At 41.8% G+C, this 21,482-nt stretch overlaps 1 protein-coding gene across 7 annotated transcripts in view; it reads left to right on the plus strand.

Annotated features, from left to right (window-relative positions):
- The first annotated feature begins 209 nt into the window (after window positions 1-209).
- APLP2 (amyloid beta precursor like protein 2) overlaps window positions 210-21,482 on the plus strand; it is a 49,299-nt gene continuing 28,026 nt past the window's right edge. For all 7 annotated transcript variants that reach the window (XM_038161327.1, XM_038161328.1, XM_038161329.1 and 4 more), the window contains exon 1: window positions 210-362. In XM_038161327.1, coding sequence (XP_038017255.1) covers window positions 282-362 — 81 coding nt within the window. In that variant the 5' untranslated portion in view covers window positions 210-281. The remainder of the gene's footprint in view (window positions 363-21,482) is intronic.

Here is a 21,482-nt window from a genome sequence, read left to right on the forward strand (position 1 = left end):
GGTTTCTGTAGTGGCCTGATGTGGTAAGGCCCTACCACACCACACCCCGGCCCCGACTGTCCCCCCACGGCTCCCGTCAGCCCCGGCAGCCATTTTCCGCCGGGGGGCGGCTCCACCTGCCGTGCGCCTTCTTCCATTGGCTGGTAGCGTTGCGGAGGTGCGGCTACCTGCCGCCTCTCGATTGGCGCGTGTGGCTGTCACTCTAGGTGGAGGCGTGGCCTGGCGAGGCGGGTCCCCGCAGGGGCGCTGCGGCCGCAGTTGCGCTCGGGCGGCGGCGGGTGATGGCGGCGGCGATGGGCTCCGCGCTGTTGCTCCTCCTGGCGTTTCTTGGGCCCGCGGCCGCGCTCGCCGGATACATCGAGGTGTGTGAGGGGTGCGGGGGAGGGCTCCCCCGGGGTACCCGATGCGTAGGCGGGAGCTAAGTGGAATTCGGGGTGTCTTGGCTGGTGTGGAGCCACCTGGATATTGTCCAGCGTCTTTGAGACCTTCCCGGGGTGATGAGTTCATTTTACCGGTGTTTTCGGGAAAGCCGTATCCATCAGGCCGCTCACCTGGACGGGAAGCTCCGTCTCACCGGGATGCTTGGGGCTGTTTTTTTGGGGACGTGACCTCGGCATTCTTGGCACGGGAACAGGAGCGGCCAGCTTCAGATGGGTCCAGAAGCATTGAAGACTGTTAGAGGGCTATTTCCTAGAGAAAAATCTCGGTTAAACGAATCCATTTGGTTGGTGATGGAGCCAAAATAAATCTTTGGGTTGGAACTGGTACCTCGGCTTCCGGGGAAGATGTTTTAGCCAAGTGTAAAGGCTATGCATTTCATATAGAAATGGCTTAGACGCCCATAGGAGTCTGTTTGTATGTGTGTGTATATATAAATACACGCACACATAAACGAGTATATATTACTTTTGTATGTACGAAACACGTATTGTATTTGCATATATGAAAATAGCTGGACAGAAGAAATTCCAGCTTTATCCTAAATCTAAAAACTCGGTGTAATCTAGCTCTCCAAACAACAAGAGAAGTAGGAGAAAATCTTGTGAGCTTAAAAACTTGATACTATAACTTGTATTATTAGATGGAAGGAGCAAAACAAGGAGCTAAGTATGTGCTGAGCTTGAGAAATGGCACGTAAACAGAGTTTAATAATCTATGCCTGAATGTTGTTTGGAAATGCAAAACAGCTGCATCAGTCTTGTGGAGGTTCAGGGTTATTTAGGCCTGGACAAAGAAAAGGCTTGTGACTGTTTGTGAATGGCTTGATTTGAGAGTTTACAGTAAATTTTAGCAAGCTTGGTTAAGCAGAACGTCTACCTCAGTGTGATGCAAAAATCCAAAGCTCTAAGCTGGTGGTAATTCCTAACTGGCAGTAAACTTGGGTATTTTTAATATATGTTGTATGAAATTGTTCTAGTCCATGATTTCTGTTTGTTTGCTTGCTATTGAGGTATTCCACATACTTTGTACCAATCCTCCTGTTAAATTTCTGTAAATCAGTGGAACATGGTTGATAATTATTTGTGGAACAACTCGTGGGGAGGTTATCTTGCAGGAAGGGTGGTGGAGCTGCTCTGAGGGCATGGAGCTAATGCCCAGATCAGGTTCCTTGGCATTGCCTTGGTGACAGGGGACCGTCTGATGCTATATCCAATCTCTTGCACCTGTTTGGCAACTCCTCCAGCTGTAGGTCACTTCCTCTCTTACATCCGGGACAAATTTGGCCGCTATGCACATCCCTTCTGGAATCTGCTGCTTAGGGACATGTGCCGTGAAAAATCAGCTTGGAAAACAAATCTAGCTGTCATTTTATTCCAAAGCCTGGTGTCTGTGTGATGAAACAGATCCCGAGTTTTGCCCGTCCCAGGACTGGCAGAGAGGGAGAGCAGTCGTGTCTCACGTTGACCCTTCAGGAGGGGCCAGCGGCCCCGGAGAGGGGGTCACTGACCTTCTAGAGAAGCATTAAAATGAAAATGTTCTTGCAATTCAATTTGCGTCCTCTGAAGGCATGATAGCCGCCTTCGTCTGCTGGCATAAAATGTCAACTGTGGCATTTTAATTCTTATTTTTGCTGTGTTCTTTCCCATTGTCTTGTCGGTGGGGGGACTGCAGCTCTCAAGTCTTTATTGCTGTCAGATTTGCTCAAGAACTATTCTCGATGCAGAGCTTAGGAAGTAAATGGTTTTGTGCTGGGTTTTATACTGTGGTCATTACTGGATTTTATCAGGTAACGTAATGAACAATATGCAAGCAATTGGTTTTTTAAAATAATCAAAATGTAATTTGAAAGTTATGGAAAACATGTAACAATGTATGCAGTTACTAGTTTAGCTGGATTGGCGTGGTCTCATTAGGTGGATTTTCTGTCTTTTGATTATCTTAGCTCCCATTCCCTGTCCCTGGAACACCCGCTAATCTTCTTATCAACTACAATCTGTTTTTCTTTCTGTGCAGGACAGAGCAAGGGGAGTGGCAGTCTGTTTTTTTTCTCTTAAATTATTGCATCCGAACTCTTGACTAGGGCGTTCCCAAGGCTTGGCGCTGGTGACAGTCGGTCTCCCTTTCAGATCATAGTGTGGGGATGGCTGATAACCTCTGACAGTCTCTCTTCCGAATGAATATGAATAGAAGGGTATAGAGAAATCATGGATCCCAGCAATTAATGTGTTTCTTTCCATAGCAGTATGTGTATGAATTTTGCTTGTTTTGCTTGTGAAGTCCCCGAAAAGCTCAAAGAGGACATTGATGCCAACTGGAAAAAGAAAATACATCTATGCTAATTAGATCTGTATTCCAATGATAAACTACTTCTGCTGTGCCCTCAAGACCTTTGAAGGTGCAAAGTTTTTTTTATTACTTGACCTTTTTGTGTAATCAAATCAAATGCAATGCAGACTTGATACTGCTTTTTTTTTTAATAAGGTTGGGTATTTTCCCAAAGCTCTCTTGGATGCTTACATCTGTTACCTGCCTGCTCAAGTCACCAGGATTTGGGGGAGGGAGGAAAAAAAGGGTGTGTTTTGCAGCAGAACTTCATGCTATTATTTTTGTCTTGTATTGCTTAAATTCTCCCTGACAAAAATATCAGCCTTGTGCCATTTCTGCAGACCTTGGGGACTTCTAATTGCCTGCGGCATCAAACAAAGAACTCCACCTAGGGAAATTTCCACTTCGGTGTTTGAGTCCTGAGCAGAAACAGCTCAGGAAAATTCCATTCTTGAGCCTGTGGCCTTTAGTTTGCTCTCAGTTCCTAAAACTTTGCTTCCTGGTGTTAGGAAATGCAGCTTCATATGAAGGTGATTATATGCAGTGCCTCTTCTAAGCTTCAATTAAAGCTCCTCTGAAACAAAGATATGGAAATAAAGCAAATCTGATACTGCAGAGAGGCTCTGGATTTTCTGCTGCATTGTAGGATGGCATGTGATGGTAAGTGCTTCTTTTTGGAGGATGCCTTCAGCTCTCCTTGTTTCACCTGTGAAATAATTATCACCTCTATTTAATGTTATTTAGGCATTAATAGCTCTACCAGGGATTGAATGACTTTTTCGTTAATGTGGTTGTTGCATCACCTGCAAGTAACTCAAAAACTGTTCTGTAGGTGGCTTTAGCTGTATTGTAATTACACACTGCTTCTCCTCCAGCTCCTGGGAGTACAGAGAAGGATTAGTGCAGTACAATGTGCTCTGCTCCAGTTGTGCTTCTCTCTAGATGTGCCTTGTAAAACTTCTGCCATTGCTGTTCCCTGTGTGTGTGTCTTGGAGGTGTATGGGCTCAATCTTGGAAGCATAAGTCACTTGACTGCAGCCTCTGCTTCTACACATGTACTTAAACCAAAGCCTTGTTCCTCAGATGAAAATAGAAGAGAATTACACCATCCCAATCTATTTCTTGTTAGAAGGCAAAGCCTTTCCCTTTCTTTTTTTACACTTGGGCATTTCACACTCTGCTCTTTAACTCCTCAGGCTTTCCAAATTGATGCAATCCCTCAGACTCTTGCTCTTGTGCTTCTTCTGTGCAGTAAAACTTGGTGTCACTGTTTTTGAGTTCAGGCAGTCAACACCTCTGAAACATGGTGTTAATTTAAGATGATACTTGCTCTTAATTGGAAGGCTGTGACCACTCACAATGGCCTAGAAACCCTTCTGGTGGGGCTCCTAATTCAGAAATGTACTTGAAATTGCAAGATTGCCCCCCCCCACCTTTTTTTTTTTTCCCCAAATTGTTGTCTGCACCCATTATTTGCATGTTCTGCTTTCTCTACTTGCAGTGCGTTTGTCACAGTGAAACAGTGCAATGGCATCTCCTACCACAGGTTTTACTTGCTGGTTATCTTAAATGAAGTATTTGGGGCTCTGTAACTATGCATTAACTATATTACTGTTATCATTTGGTTTTGGGTATTTTCCTTTTCAGCTTTTTCCTGTAGGTGCCAATAAGTCTCAGGTTTGTGGGGAGAAATGGGTTTGACAGCATTGTGCATAAAAATTTACAATTTTTCCATATTTAGGTATATACTTATTGTGTGCTTACTAGTGTGGTTACAAAGTAGTAAGAAGGAAGATGTGAGTAGAATAAATTGTCAGGTTCTTTTTATTGTGAATTATCCAAAATGACATGTTTTTTCTGGTTTGGAGGGGTTGATGGCTCCTCCTCAGATACAATAGGATAGAAGTAACTTTAGCCTGTTAATACTGTTACTTGTATAGGCCAAGTGGTTGGTGCTGTAGGAGCAGCACTCTCACTCCTGAGGGGCAGTGCACAGGGAAAAGTGCGTTTTGGGAGGCATAATTTGGCTGGGGTTTTCTTTGAGAGTAATTTCTTAACATTAGATTTGACTTCTTTTAATTTATGAATTCCTACAGTGGTAAGCAGGGAGATATATATACATTTCACATGGAGATCTAGCTTGTGAAAGATACTTTTTTTTAACTTGTTCAGCACTAGATTTACTACTTCCACCTCCGTCTGCCTTCTCAGTTGGAGTTAAATATATATTTGTGGTTGAGTGTTCTCTAAGCTATGCTACCTTATGTGAGGACATGGAAAACCTACGTACCAAAGAATACAGAACTGCAATCCACCTTTTAGCCTGGCTTTTAAATGTCCATAGGTTCTACTGCTTGCTCTGAAGGATTGATCTTCAAAACGCAAAAAATTGTCTTTATGTGCATTTGTAGGAGTTTTAAGTTACAACCTGAGATGAATGATCAAAACACCAATGTTCTGCAAATGATGTTAAGCTCTTCTCCCTTGCAGCCAAACCCAGCCTGCTTGGTTTTATGTAATCAGGTGGCCACCTGATCAGGAGCACATGTGGCTAAGCTGCTTACCAGCTTTTCATTTGGAGGTATTACAGGGATGTTTTGTATACAGCCAGTGGGGAAAAGGATGTACTCCTTATTCTTGAAAGATCAACCTGTAGATGTACTAAATTGAGTTCTAACTCTGTGTTGTCGTGTTTGCTTGCTGTGGTAATGCTCTTGTACAAATTAATGTACTGCAGACCTTCATTTTAGTTTATATTTTCAGTAGTCTCCTAGTCACTCTTAACTAGTGTGCACAGTCAAATGCTGCTGATCTCTGTGGCATTTGGTGATTTATTTCACTTTCCATTTTTGCTGGTGATAATGGGAAGTCAAATCACATGTTGGCACTCTGTTTCCTGAGGAAAACTCACTGCTGGGTGAGGCATAGTAGAGAACAAAAGGCTTTCTGGACTACAGGCAGGCCTGGTTCATGTACATTTCATCTGATTTTCATCTCCTGGCAAGACTGGCCCAGTAGTGTCTGAGGACTGGTGCAGCTGGACTATCCTGATGTTGGAGTGTTTACTGCAAGGATAGTGGCTTCACTTGAGCTGTTTTTTTTTTCCTGGTGATTTCTTTTTCAAAATTACTCTGTTGGGCTGTGCAGTAACATCTGTTAGCAGTGGTTTGAGAGAATTCTTAGTTCTCAAACTGCAGATCAGTGTCTGCTTACAGAATTTAGTCTAATCTTCTTTGCCAGTGCTTTCTTGGGGGATTCCTCCTCTGCACCTTCAAAAGAAGTCTCACCAGTTATTTCTAGTGCCAGGATTTCCTGCACAGGTGAGCTGTGGGGTACAATGCTGTGGCTAGACAAGGCCTTCAGTTGATGAAGCAGGGTCTGAATTTGTTATTCCATGCAGTATATGAGCTTCAGAAAAGCTTATGGAAGAGACAAGTCAATAATTGTTTGCCTTGGATGGCTTCACTGTGCTTTGAGACGAAGGGAAAATCATTATCAAATGATGACTTTGAGCTCAGGTTTTTCAAACTACCAAGTAGGAAGGGCATTAAAATTGTCAGTATAACTTAGATGCAGCCTGAAAAAAACCCAACAAAACCTACAGAAGGTGGGAGCGGTGCCTTGGTTCCCAGTTGTGCTGGAGAAGCTTTGGGGTGAGGCACCGAGTCATTGGTGTGTTACAGCTGTTGGCAGTATCACTGACCTGTGGTATCGTGCTGAGGTCCAGGAGATGATAAATGTGCCTCAGCAGTCAGATCCCAGGCTCTGGCTCTGTGACAGGGATGCATTTAGGTAATTTCATACAGTAAGCTTCTCTCTAACAAAATTATAACGGTGCAAAGTGTATTTTGATCCAGGTCAAGGGCAGGGACAGGCAGACACTCACAGGCACGCTGAGCTGGCTGAGCCCATGCTTTACTTGACTCTAACAGCAGGTTGATACTCAATGAAATTTCCATTCAAAAGTAGCTAATTATCATCTCCTTACGGATGACTTCATGTTTAAATAAATGCAGTGTTTAACGTTGAAAGTTCCTCTTCTCATTTAGGTCTCTTTTCCTCCAACAAATGTGTTCTGGTTATGTTATATTTTCAAATGTGTGAGCTGTTCTGAGGTGAGGGTCAGGGGGTTGGTTTCTTTCAATTCTTGCATTAGTGAGAATTTTATTACTCTGTTAATGCTCTACTATAGCAGAGCTTGTGTTTTCTCATGAAGATGTTGTGTTTGGGTTCTTGAACCTGTCACCACAAAGTTCTAAATGGAGCCAGTGAGGTGAACTCAAAAATCTTCATCTGGTGATGATGCTGCAGAGATGAAAAAGAGGTTTAGCAAACTACTTGGTATTTTCCAAGAGTTGCCTTATGTTCACTTCAGTACTGAGATGCTTAAATCAAAAGCCAAACATTTGCACTTTGAATCTTTGGGGTTTTCTTTAAAGGCTCTTATTTTTAGCTTCAACTTCCTGCCAAAAGCTTTGTTCCTTTTATTCTGGATTTTGTGTTGATGAATCCCACTAGTTATGATGTCATTGCATGGTGTGAAATGACAGCAACAAAAAGAAAAATCTTAACACATACCATCTGTTACAATAAATATTATGCACTCCTATTAGATTCCAAGCAGATTTGGATTGCATGATTACAACAGAAGCTGGTCTCTGCTTAGATGTATGGTACCCTCTAGCATAAAGCCTTTAATCACCAAATTCTCTGTATGGTTTTGGATTTGACATGACACATTGCCAGGTCTAAGTTTAGCTGATTTTTTTAAAAGCAGTATTTAATCTTCTGTCATTCATATCAGGCCTAGTAACTTGCCAGAAATGGTCCTAGAGCAATCTGTGTGAATTAGGATAATTCACTAATACCAAGCATTGGTTGACTTCTTGCAGTGGTCATCTTACAGTAATTGTGGTCTGAAACAGAGAGGGGCAGATTTGCTTTAATCTCATAAGTATTCTTCTCAAAGATTATATGCAAAATGTTGATTCAAACCTATGGTCGGTGCTCCCCGAGAGTGTATTGGCATTTGAATGTGTCTTTCCCTGCATAATTTATCAAAGCCCTTACTGAAGAAATTGAATTTGATAGGTGTTTTGTTTTATGCTTCAAGATCACAAACATATTTAGAAACCCTAAAGAAGAATGAAACGAATTCAGGATCCAAGCAGAGCACGAAGCCTGCCTTAGCAGCCTTGGTCAAAGATGAATTCTGAAATGCAGGGTACAGCAGTGCTTGTGCATGAACTGAAATGTGCTGCCTGCCAGGAAAAAAGGAAACTGAGAAATTGTTGAGGGTGCATATTATCGTGGAAACCGGTTATTACTCTTGAGTGGAGCAGTATGCTCGCAGCTCCCATTTGGACTTGGGATAAGATTTAAGTGCCTCCAAGTAGTTTGAGTTGCAGGGTTTCAATAACCACTTCATTTCCAGAGGCTTTAAGTAGAGCCTCATTGCTGGAAATGTCAGGCGGTGGAGAAGCTTTTCCCTTTATAACCAGCCAAAAAAATTGAGATTTTGCATTTGCAGTGTATTGATGTGTTCGAGCTCAGCCTTTGGGCATGGATGGACGTGATGCTGTGGCTTACCTGGGCAAGACGCAGATGCCAGGAGTGGATGAGGGAATTCTTCAGGGGGTCACAGAATGAAGCTGTGGTGCTCCTTTGAGTGTGTGAAGTTCGGGCTTGGGACAGAGCATTGTGTCACTGCAAGAGACACTGGGGAAAGAAGGGGGGGGAAAAGCATGTTCCTGCCCCTGTCACTCCTGATAAATGCTGTCTTGCTCAAATTGTATCAATACTTGCCCTGCAACAGAGCCAGTCAGTACGTGGAGGTCTTGTTTAGGGCACAACCACTTTCTTGGAAACAATTTCCCAATAGCTGAGGCAGAGATGCAGGACCTCCCAGAGCAAAGGGATGGGGTGGAAGGGTTTGCACTGCTGTATGCCCACGTTGTCTACAGCTGTCTTTGTGGACTAGATCACAGCTTGTCACCTGTTCTGTCCCTCTCCTCCTGCCTATGTGCTTATGCACTTTTTTTCTTCATGGTATACACATTTGAGTTTGTGAATAAGAACTTGCACCAATCACAAGAGCTGAAACCAATTACCTGTGTTTGAATCCATAGTGCTGTATTTTATGCATAGTGTTTTTAAATAATCCTTAATTTTAAATCCTTGTGTATTGCTGCTGAGTATATCTTTGTTTCTCAGGTTAAGAGACAAAGAAATAAACCGGCTGATCTCTCCCTGCACAACAGGTCCTTCCCTTTGCATCCTGGCTGCCAGGAAGAGAAACTAGAAGAGCTGGATTCCTCACGTAGTAGGGCTTTTAAATGGCAGGAAATCTTTCAAATTTGCTAAAATGTAAAATCCACAGTACAGACAAAAGGCAATTTTGAAGTTGAGGCTGAATTTCCTGGGTTTGGATAGATTTGTTGTGCTCAATTCTACTGAGCAAGCTTTTGCAACTTGCTTCACATGGAACTTAACGTGATGAGGAGAATACTTTCAAAATATAACTATGATAGGCTTTCCACAGAGCATCTACAGCATGTTAATTCCTTCTTTCACTGCAGGGCCCTGAATAGAATGCAGCATTGTAGTCCTTTTGTAATAGATGCTGATAGATTTCAGGAGTGATGCTGTTCTGAAATGGCCACTGTCATACTTTTAGTGGTGTGGGTGCAAACTGCTAAACTCGGTACTCCAAGGAAGAATATAATGGAGACATCCACAAGAATTTTGGGCTGCAAGCTTCCTGTGTGCTGTAGCAGAGACATGAGGAGCACTGCTTTCCAAGACCCTAAATGGCCTTTTGCTCCAGGCAAAAGAAAAGTTGATTTTATTTCATTTGCTTTGCTGTTCTTAATTTCAATTTGGCTTTTTGAGCTTTATGCCACCGTCTTTAAAAGATTTTTGCAAAAATTTGAATCATTATTCCCATTATCTAAGTGGCTGATAGCATTACTCATCATTTTCTGTTGTTTTATTTATTAAGCTGTGATTCTTACATTTATTTTTATCTTATAACTGGGGGCATAGCAAACATTTAGCCATAGCTGGCAGCAGCATTAACTTAGACAGGTTTAATGTGCTAAACTTTCACCAGCTTTTCCCCTGGTGTTGACTTGGAGATGCATTGCCTCTGAGAGTCCTTTGTCTTTTTTTTAAGAGGATGCTGCTGACCTGCTCTAAGCTGCTTCTCAGGCCATAAAAGAGGGCTGATTTTTACTGTTCTAACAGCAAGCTTTAGATACACCAGATCAAGCGAAGTGGAGATTTTTTTTTTTGGTTTGTAGTATTTGCCTTGGAATGACTGCTCTGCCTTGAAGTGGCTCTTCAGATAGATCTCTGAGCAGCATCCATCTCACAGTCTCTACCTACAACATGTCCAGGATGATGCTCTTCACTGATGAAGAGGATTAAAATAGTCATTAAGTTGCTGAATACACCAAATGTCCTGTAAGGTACAAAATAAATACAGAGAGACTGAACATGCTGGAGTGTTACAATCTGTTGGAATGCATCAGGATGGGAACATCTTTAACTTGAGCCAGACTTGAAATGCTTATATCACAGAAAGATGAAACCAGGGCTTAGTTTGCATATGGAAATGCTTGGCCTAGTGCTGGCTTTAGAGACACTTTCTTGCTCTCATTTTTCTCTGCTGTGTTTAAGTGGATAGTTGGTCCTGTCTGCCCCACTTGAGTGCCACTTAAAATGGTGTCCTTGGCACTATTGTTAGGATGCTTCCTGCAGTGAATTAACTTTGGGAACAACCCGAAGTAGCGGACGGTTCTTATTTATTCCCACCTCTCTGGGTTAACATTCAGAACTTTTAATTGACAGGTATAACTATGAAAATACAGACAGCCTCCAGTGCAATTGTATGACTATGACTGATCCATTTGCCTTTGTTGTCCAGGCTGTAGAGTTGCCACACAGCCTTGACACCCGCAAATCCATTTTGTGCTGGTTACCAAACCTGTTTTCCCCCTCCAACAGATACTACAGTGATATACAAAAGTTTTCAGTGCAATATTCTCAGAATGTTCCCAGCCTCATAACACAAATCCATGTAGTACTGGTCCCAGTGCTACCCAGGCTGGCTGAGAATTGTGCAGGGAGAGGCAGCCTCCAGGATAATTAAAGCATAGAACTCATTTGGGCTCTCAATGATTTTTTTTTTTTTTTTTTTTTTGGTAAGATGTCCAGAGTAATAATATTAGAATGAGGTATGCTTCTGGCTGTCTTGTGCTATTGCATATCAGGCTATCATTTTAGTATAGCTTTTTTGTGTGCTGCTCTCTTATGATTTGAGACATCTGAGTAGATTCTGTGGGGCTAATCAACATCAGGGATTTGCCAGATTGTGGCAGGGTTTATATTTGCAGCTGAGATGTGTGCATAGCTGGGTTTCTGAATTTAAAAAACACCTTAGTGGGCCATGTCTGAAGTCAACCAGTGAAACATAAAACCACCATTCCCCAGGGTTAGAGCTTTATGCAACATTTTCATCCTTTGACTTTGAGAAAGTACTATTGAAAAGACTCCGCCCATGGCTAGGAAAATGGTGAGTGGCCAATTGCATCAACAGGCAGATCAATCTACCCTCCAAGCACCGTCTCAGTGATCAGGTTTGCATGTTAAGTCAACATTTCCATTGCTGTCCTTATCTGCTTGTGGGGTCAAGGAAGGCAAAACTTGTTTGGAAGGCTGACCATTTATTTCTTTCTCATTCAAGCATGTCTCCCAAAAGCATCTGAGCAGGAGAAAGAAAAGCATCTCTAAGTAAAAGTTAATAGTCACTTCTTTCCCTGCCTGATAGCCTTTTCCAAGCAGGACGATAAAGAATTGTTTGGAATGCTTGTGTTCAAAATAATGTATCTTGACAATTTTCTTTACAGATCCTCCAGCTGGTCTTTATACCAAAAAAAGAAAAAAAAGCTACTGTGATGGACAGCCCAGGAAAAGGGTTTAAAAAATACCAGTATTTTTTAAGAAATACCAGTATGGTATTTAAGAAATACCAGTACATTCAGAGACCTTGAAGAGGAATATCGGTTGAAGTAATGGAAATTCTGTGGATAGTGCCTCTTTAAGGCATAACAAACTTGACTAAAACTGTTCCACCTACTCTTTTTCAGAGTGATTTCCCTTGCTGTTGCAGAGCAGGCAGGTTTTGCTTCCACCTTTGGAACAAAGCTTCCAGCACCTGATTATTTTGTGCTTAAAAGCCCTCAGTGAAGTGTCAAATTAGTTGAAACTCATCTAGAGCCTGCCTATCAGGTGGGTGCAGCTGCAGCATGTAAATTCTTCCACTAATCTTGTGGTCAATTGTATTTTCAGCTAAGCTGACAGAAAAGAATCATGTTCTCTCCCCTACCTTGAAATTTTTCAGAAAATGAATAAAGAAACATCAAGGAAAAAAATTGTCAATGTACAGAGGGTTCATGCTTCCCACTGAAACCTGGGAGAGACTATTAACAAGTTAAAATCTCATTTTACCAAAGATAAAAATCACCTCTCCCATTTTGTTTATTTCCATGCAGTGCTACACAATCTGATACAGCTCAATAGGGTGAAGAGCTATAAAATTCAGCATAAGAAATTCAGGTGTTCAACATGCAAAGCCAGGTAAATATTCTGCAATGATAGCCCTGAAACATTGGAGGTTCTAGGCTTGCTTCTGTGGAGCTGGTTTTACTTTCTGGATCAGCAAAATCAGTAATGGACATTTCAGCCCAGCCAGCTTGAGTCTGTTCTATAAATTACCACTTAATTTTCTAATAGCATTAGGCAGCTGTTCTAAGTAGAGCTCTGCTGCTTCCTGTGAAGGAGCTGGTTAATATGTCCATTAGAGCTTTTGTGCAAGCCTGGCTGTGGGGTGGTGCTGTGACTGTTAAACCCTGGCTGATGAATTAATGCTTCAGAAATAAAATGCTGCTAAATCACTAAGGATTGCTTTTCAAGAGTGGAAAAAATGGAAGTAAATTAAGCCATTTCTGAGGTCCTTTACTTTCTGTGACCCTGCTGCTGGCAAATTTTGGGGGTACTTCAAAAGGCATTTTGTCATTTGACTTCTCATATGTCAGACTGCTCAATCCAGGTGTCTGAGTTCTAGAAATTGATGGAAGTCTACTTTTCATCCTCTGTTGTGGAAGAAGGTAGATTGGGAGATTCGAGCCTGGATTCTGCTGATGTCCCAGGATCTTTTGAGGATTGGTTGGCTGTGTGTGTAAGCTTAAAAATGAGCAAATAAAGCTTTTGCCCTCAGACTCTTGGAAGTAAGAAATGTTGCTCTGAGCCTTCTTCCAGCATTCCAGCCTCTTCCATACTTAAGGGTGGTGCTTGCCATTCTTCATTCTCCCTTGCTTGAGGGCTTGCTCCTTCACCTTCAGTGCTGGCAGTAGTGGAAGGCAGCTGGCAACCTTTCACCTCTCTTATTGCTGGGATCAGAAATAGCTGCAGTGAGGAAAATGAAAGACTTTTTTGGTGACAATTTGAGATGGTTTTGCTAAATTAATTCTCGTGCCTTTTTTTTTTTTTTTTTTTTTTTTTTTTAATTTTTTACTGTGAGTGATAGGAACTGTTCCTAATCAGCAGCTAACTGTAAACTAAACTTTCTTGGCACAGTGTTCACATTGAAGTTTTCTTTAAGGGAAAAGATGTTGTTTACCAGAGCTGAACAAACTTACACGGCCAATATCAGAATCTCTTTAAAGCACTGATTTCTGCATACGTAGACATTAAAGGTTCTTAAAATAGTTTATGTGAGCAGTCGTGTAAGCTGCTGCCCTGAAAGATGCTCCATAACAACTCTGAATAAATAACAGGAGGAGCTGTATGGGAAAATGGTTTTGGTTTAAAATTCCAATTTCCATTATTTTTAAGTAGATTTACTAAGAGCCAGAGTTGCTATCTGTTCTCAGTAACAGATACTCACTGCTGACAGTTTTCATAGACTTGAAATTTGTAGAAGTAACTTGTGCTTTTGAGTGGACTTTAAGTTTAAAGTATAAACTTATCCTAAGTTTTTATTCTGGAAACAACAAGGCTATTCCATAATTTTTTTATAACTTGTTAATTTTGTTCTGGATCAGCATAAGCTTGGCAGAGCTCAGGGAGCAGCAGCAAGGATAAAAGCAGCCCTGTATTTTAGTGGTTTCCAGTTTCCAAAAGGTGGTCATTAGCATGGTTTGGAAAGCCAAGACTTAAAAACCTCATGGTTTCTTCTGCAGATTGGAAGTTTCATCTGAATTGCTTTGAGGACAGAATTACCAATTAATTGGGTTGAATTTGGGTTTTTTTTTTACAGAAGATTGTGAATTGTGAAATGAAGAGGTAGAAAGCCATAGGCATGACCCGCAGAGCTCCAGCGTGGTCAGAGCAGGACCTGTTGAATCATTTCTGTGTGCTGTTGGGAAGTTGCTTTCTAGCCTAATTGCAGGGCTTGAAAATTTGAAGTATTTTATCATGTTCAAAAACACATGCAGTCTGTGCACATAAATAATTAATCTGTGATGCTGAAAAACATCTGTAAGGGGATGGATACTTGAACCAAACTCGGACTGCACTGCAAACTGCATTCCTGCTTGTTATCCTTTTATCTTGCCTTTTTTTTCCCCTCAGGAATTTTTCCTTGCCACTTCAAATTCTTTGTTAAAATACACCCTTCAGTTTTCTGCTTGCTTTTTGAGTCATTGTGTTTTAGATAGAAATGCAATCTGTGCAGCCTTTTTATCTGGAGTCAGCCGAGTGGTTAGACACGTAGATGGAGTGAGGAGCCACAGGTTCATGCAGTAGCTCTTTTGCACAACTCCCAGTGAGCTTCACAAGATCTGTAAAACAAATGTTTCTGCTGTTTTGAGGAAGGAATTTTGGTTTGTTCCCCCCTGGAATGCTAAATCACTTTGAATCAGTAGTAAGGAGTTTATTTTTCTCTGCCTGATGTTAACAACTTATTCTGTCTCCTTTCTGCCAGATTTGGCCACTAGGGAAATTAGTGGAGAACTCATGTGGGTGTGTGACTTGTGATGAGTTTTAGTCCAGGAGTTACTTTTGCCTTGAACAAATTGCTTCGAAGCGATGAAAGATTTTCTGAATGTACTTTCCTGTGTATTATGGAATCTGTATCCGGGTAACTACAATGATTATATTCCCTAACTCTTGCATAGCTCAAGTGCCTTAAAATGGCTCGAACTCTCCTATTAAACCACGCAGAAGTTACAAAATAGCATTTCTCAGTACTCCTCCACATGTGCTGCTCTCAGTCATGCCTTAGTGGTATCAGCAGTATGGTTCATATTAATAATCAGCTCAGAAATGAAAGACCTGAGAGTTAAACTTTTCAAACACTATTAAGCCATAGCTGCTGTCCTTAGGCTTTGGTTTGGATGTCTGTTCCGGTATCCAGGAAGGCAAAACTGCCCTGTGGCCATTTTTTCGGTAGAATATTAGTGAATGTGAAAACATTAACTTGCTCTCAAGTTTTCACTTGCAGACTGACTAACAGGACATCTTGGGTCTCTGTGCCTCAGATGCCCAAATAATTAATGTGGGAAAGCAGTAATTAGTTGGGCCGTGCAAGACAGAGTGATGACACAGATTGGAGTGAGGAGACAACATTAAACCGAGCTGAGCCTGCTGCTGGGTGACCTTAGGCAAGTCACTTGACTTTGTGCCTCAGTTTAGCCTAGTGATAAATAGGCCTGGCTCTCTGTGCTGGGATAGGACTTAGGGTGGTGCCGTAAAAAGGAGACTTCAAAATAGCACTGTGGCAGTGTTCTGCTGTAAGGGGAGGGAAGTGGCCATGAGTGTGTCTGTCTGACACAGCTTGGAAATTGTCCCTGACATCCTTGTGACACGTGGAAGGTGACCTGGCTGATTAAACCTATTTGGACCTACCTGTGAGCTGTGTGACGATTATCAGTATTTGTGCTCTCCTGTTCTATTGCCCCTATTTTTAAGGAGGCTTTGTGTTAAACTGTTCCAGTCCCAGCCATTATGCTCAAACTGTGCTCTTGAAAGCTTGAGGCCCTGAAATTGATCTTTTTCAAAGGACACAGTTCTGGGTACAGTAACGTTTGTTCAGGGAATGTTTCAGTGGAGTTGTTATGAACTTTGTCTCTCTAGGGATAGAAAAGAGGATGCCAAAGGCAATCGTGTTCCACAAGCAACTTCAGGAAGCTGAGGCAGTGCTGAGTCATGGCTTTCCTGGATTTGATCACCTCTTCCCCAGCACTGCCTGCAGTGTGGCACTCCCTATTGAATACAGCAGCTCACAGTGCAGATGTCTCACATGCAGATTATATGCTCTTTGACTCATATAGGCCCTTATGGAGCATGATAAACCAGAGGGGAAGGGGGAAATAACCTGGCACCTGCTAAGTACAAATTCCAAGGGCAAAATGGCTGCGCATGAGTCAAAGGTACTTGGAAGTCTCCCCTTTTCCTTGTGGAAAGGCAGTGGAATGTGCAAAGCAGTAAGGAATGCTTCAGGCTGCAGCAGGTCTTTAATCCTACGGTTGCTGTTGGCACACATGGAAGTACATGCATTATTGTCACTGAACTTCTGAGTGTTCAAGGCTTCATATCGGTCATAAACACAGGCATCTAAATATAAACTGCACCCCAGCTACCACTGCAGCTCCTGCCTTGGCTCCCAGTTCTCTGCTGGTGCAGACTCTTCCACCACAAGTGTCAATAAAGGACAAACAGATGAGAACTCCACCCTTTCCAGCAAGTTAAAGCAAGCCAAAGACTGCTTTAGTGAGATTTCTGCCATTTAAATTCAAAAGCAAACCCAGGCTGGTATTATCAGCTCACACCAGATCTGCCTGCAGACAGTAATTCTTCCTGTCTTGGACCCCTGCCCATGTGCATTATTGTAATTATCAGCAATTTAAAAAAAAATAAAGCAATAAAGCTAGGATGAGCTGCGAGTCTGTAGATTTACTGCCTGCTGTGTCAGGCATTCATTAGCTTTCCTGGGTTCAAGCCACCTATCTGCTGAATAAAAGCAGGAAGAGGAGCTAAGGAAAACAATGCATGAAACACCATTTGAAGCATGAATTGAGAGCTCTGCTTGCATTTACAAGTTGTGAATCCAAAACCAGGGGAATTTTAAGTATTCTGTCCAGAAGTTCTTGTGTGTAAAGTTCTTCTGCCAACTTCCCTCACTTTTTAGTTGAAGTGTTGGTTTCCTGAATACTGACTTACCATTAATTCCCAGGTGAGATTCATGGCGATGAATGTTAGATTTAAGGGCTCTGTGGCATGTTGTAATCCAGGAGGGCTGGGTTTTACAATGCCAGCCCAGCTGTTCTCCTACCAATAGCTTCAGTTTGTGACTGTGGCTCTTCTTAATTTTAATTTTCAAGGCCTGGCCTCTCCTTGTGGAAAGAAAAAGGCCTGTGGACACAGCGGGAGGCACCACTAATATGCAGTTGAAGCAGTTTGAGTCCCTGCACAAACATTCACACCAATTTTTCAGCCCAGAAAGGGCAAAACATTAGAATCCTCACACATTCAAAAGCAGCAACCGTGGAGGGTTGTGTTCACAAGAAGGCTGGTAAGGTAACAGGGCTCATTTGTGTGTCAAAGTAACTGTTAGAATTCCTCAGTGGTCTTGAAAGTGTTCAATTTATATCCTCAATATTTGTGAGTATTGCACTGATAGGGAGATTTGCAGAGTAGAAAATGTAATAAAAAAAATAAAAAGTTCTTTCTTTAATTTAAGGTGGGCAGATAAATATGATTTATCTGAATAAGGACAGTGCTGAGCAGCGTGTTCTGAAGTCCCTCGGGTTGTGGTTCATGTGGGCCGTGATGTAATAACCAGTATTGCTTTTGAGGGCCTTAGCTTAATTAAAAACAAACAGTGCGAGTAATCTTTGTAATCTTTCCAAGTGCTGCCTGAGTTGTTTTTTTTTCTTGTCAGTGTAGCAACACTGGTTGTGGAATACATATAACTCTCAGGAGCAGGAATTCTGATCTGACCTGTAGAGAATCCTGCAAAGGACCCTGCATTGTCAGTTAAGGCAAGCTTTGCCCTCAGCAGCCAGTAATCTGTTCTCTGGCCACCAAGTCAATGCAATTCTCTATTGGAGCTTTCTTCAGCAGCTCATAAATTCTAGCGGCTGGAGTTTCAGTCTTAAAACAGCTTAATCTTCCACAGTTTTATGCAGAGAGCTACTTTTGTGTTGCTGCAGAGGTAGCCTGATGGAAATCATGGGTGGTGTGGGTTCTCACAGGCTCTCCATGCTTCTCAAGCTCCCATCCACTGTGGTTTTGTTGGCATAAAGGCTCATTCTGGCTAATCTGATCAGATGGACGAGGCTCCAGTCATGTTTGACCTCAGTTAAAATGCAGAATTCAGTTAAATTCAGTACATTTTGCAGATACCTTTGTGCTGTTGAGGAAAGCTCTCCGGAACTACTTTCTGTGAATTATAATTATCAGCGTCTTTTCACACAAGAAAAGTTCCAATCACTCTTGAATCCTCAAGTCCCCATCAGCATAGCAGAAGGTTTTCCAGAAGAGGGTTCCATAGGGAGCTGGATGGACAGCATGTGAAATAAGTAATGTTGTGATGATGTTTAACAGATCCTGGCAAAAAAAGGCAAGGAACATGGATGTTGTTTTCATGTTTATGTCTTTATAAACTAGAACTGCAGTGTCCTGCTTGTGTTGCAGGGGTAGATGTAAAATTATCTTACTAAAGTCTCTAGCCTTGTGTCCCTCCTTTGGGATGGGAGATACTTGCAGGAAGAACATATGTGACCCTTTTTAGCACCTGAAGCCCAGGCCTCCAAGTGGGTATGCTCACACATCAAACCCTTGTCACTAGCTGAAGAGGCCAGTAGTAAATAAAAGCCAGGATACTTGGGCAGGCACTTCCATCAGAGAAAAGGAAGATTTAGAGGCTTGAATTCCAGTGTTTCAGGGCCATAAATCGGGCACTGGCTGGCAGGGTGAGGAATTTCACTGACATTAACTGGCCAGAGATTTATGTGTTTATGGAATGAAAAACATCTTTGGTCTTGGAAAGCAAACTGGATTACAGAATTATGCCAAAAGGCAGAGCCCAGTTTCTCCTGAAACATCTTGTAAATGCAAGTTCCAGTGAGGAAAGTAATGGCTTATGGAACAGTCTTTTCCCAAATAACATTTGTCTTGCTCTCATGTTACGTGTTTGTATTAATAGGATTATAGCTACTAAAATAATGCTCAGCAAGGACATGTGCAACTGGGTGAACTTTCTTCCATCGTATGTGTTGCCCCTCCTGATCTGTCAGGCTGCTAATTTAAGAGATTGAATAGTTGCTTCCCAGCACTAAAAGAAGCAGCTGCTTCCATTTATGGCTGGGAAATTCCCAGAGAAAAATATGCAGTCGGTTTGTTCATCCCTTTGCAATGTGGAATGGGTGAATTCTCTGAAGTACTAAAGAGCTTAACTAAGGACGGGTGGCTTTATCCCAAGCTCCACGCCTGTTTACATGTTCTGCAGCCTGCCTTTTCCAGAGTGATGCTTGAGTGTAGCCTGAGGGATCCGCATTCAGTTTTCATATACGGAGGGCAATTGTGGGAAACATCAGAACGTTACTTGGTCCCAAAAGGTGATCTCTTTCCCTGTTTAAGTGTCAGTGTTAAAGGTGTGGCCTCCATGAAGCTTGGAGGTGCTGTATTCTCTTGTTACAGCTGAAATGAGATTAAAGTGCTAAATTAAATAATGTACGTGATTGAGGCCTGGAATGGATTGCCAGTGGAGGAAAAATTGAGGCCAATGCTCAAAAATCTTGCCTTACAAGTCCTGGGATTAAAGAATCAACTCATGTATCTCAAACTTCATTAACTCACCCAACAGCACAATTCAAGAGAAGATTTCTGCCAGTTGATTAAAAGTGATGAAATCAAGCAAGTAATTAGTCTAGTTTGTTCAGCTGTGAATTGGGGCTTAGTATGTTCTGGTAGCTATGGCAACAGCACTCGACTGATATGCAAGCTATGTGAACAATCCAAGAAGGAGGAATGATACCTTTGCAGGGAGCAAGCTGGAGAGGCAGCAAAAACAAACACTGACTCGAATCAGTAGTATGTAAATAGTGGATGGTCATGATTTCAGGAGGTTGGTATGTGTTTGAACAGGAGCTTTGCTCATGCAAGAAGTGTGATGAATGGGTTACTTATGGACTGTTTCTGCCTCTCAATGGATCCTGCAAGTCTCCTGCTCACAAAGTTCCTTTATTGTGGTGCACAGTTGTTAAGTTTGCTTTGAAGGAGTGAGATTTCAGACATCAGCAGTGTCATCATAGCACATACATTTATTATCCTTTGATGCCCTATATTCTTACAAGGGTTAATGCTTCCTGGGTTCTTGATCTTGCATTTCTTTTCAGTTTTTTCCAGGGGTGGAACTTGGATGTGCTTTTGTAATGTTGTCAACAAACAAAATTGTTTTGGGGATTGTTTCCTGAATGTTAGGTCCTGTGGTCTCTGGAAAATGATTGTTGGTACCAAAATGGTATTTGTTTGGAGAGAGATAAAAATGGCCTCTTAAAAAATTTGTGTGTGTTTAGGGAGTTCTGAAGGTTCATTCTACATTTGCTTCTTTCTTCTGAAAAGGCATCGAGGAGGAGGGTGGTGCAAAACCTGTTGTGGATTCTGGTGTGTGCACTTGTAAGATGTTTATTAAAGACTTGATTTCTGCAAGAACCAAATTACTGCACCATATTCCCAACCTCAGTCTGTTCCTCCTGTACCTGGAGGTACAGGACTACGTGACTCTTTTTTTCTTAGGACAGAGAGTACAGCAAATGTACCCATAGTAAACTTGAACATATATGTGAATTTGCCAGCATTTTGATACTGAGACATCAATGCTGCTATCTCTTAGATGTAGTTTGGTTTTTTGTTACTTTGTGGTCTGGCATGTGCTAAAACATGCTGTCATGAGCATCTGTTGGTTGGAAGGGTCAGAGTAAGTAGAAACCACTTGTATAAGAATGTTTCTCTTAAATGATGTATGGGTGAATAGTACTTAAAACTCAGGGGGTCATTTTTCTGCAGTTAATACTTAAATTTATGCTTTTGTGCCTCAGGTTGGTTTTCTCCCCCAAGCACTAGTCTTCTGTTCAGCACTAAACAATTCTTGACTTTCTGAGTGTTGAAATGTCTTATCTCCAGGCAGAGAGATAAGGGGAGGGGGGAAAAATGAGCTAAATGTAATAGTTATAAAAAGAGTTATTCTTTTCCCTAATATCCTGTAGCTAAGAGCTGCAAAAAGAAGTTGTCCAGTTGAATTCTATTCTTTACTTGCTTATTTATTTTAAGCATACAGTTATTGATATGAGTTCATGGGAGTCTGCAGGCGGTAGGGAGTGAACAGTGCCCACAGTAATTCATGCATTTCCCCATTCACAAAAAGTTAAATATGAAGGCAGGACTGGTAGCCTGGGATTGTGTTGCTTGCCAGGAAAAGTAGCTTAAGGCCAGCAGACTCTGTACATTGCTGTTTCTATCTGGAGAAGTTGAAATGTATTCCATTCCCCTAAACACCTTAAAGAGCTTTGGAGTTCATCTGTTTTTTTACCTTATGCCTCTTTCTGTTTTACAGCAGCTAGTAGTTACTTAAAGAGAGCATGTTCAGCTCCCAGCATCCACTTGGTCTTCTCAGAAAAAAAAAAAAAAGTCTACAATTTAATTTACTCTTT

Source organism: Motacilla alba, chromosome 24 (assembly GCF_015832195.1).
Source record: "Motacilla alba alba isolate MOTALB_02 chromosome 24, Motacilla_alba_V1.0_pri, whole genome shotgun sequence".
In the NCBI taxonomy this organism is placed as follows: Eukaryota; Metazoa; Chordata; class Aves; order Passeriformes; family Motacillidae; genus Motacilla; species Motacilla alba.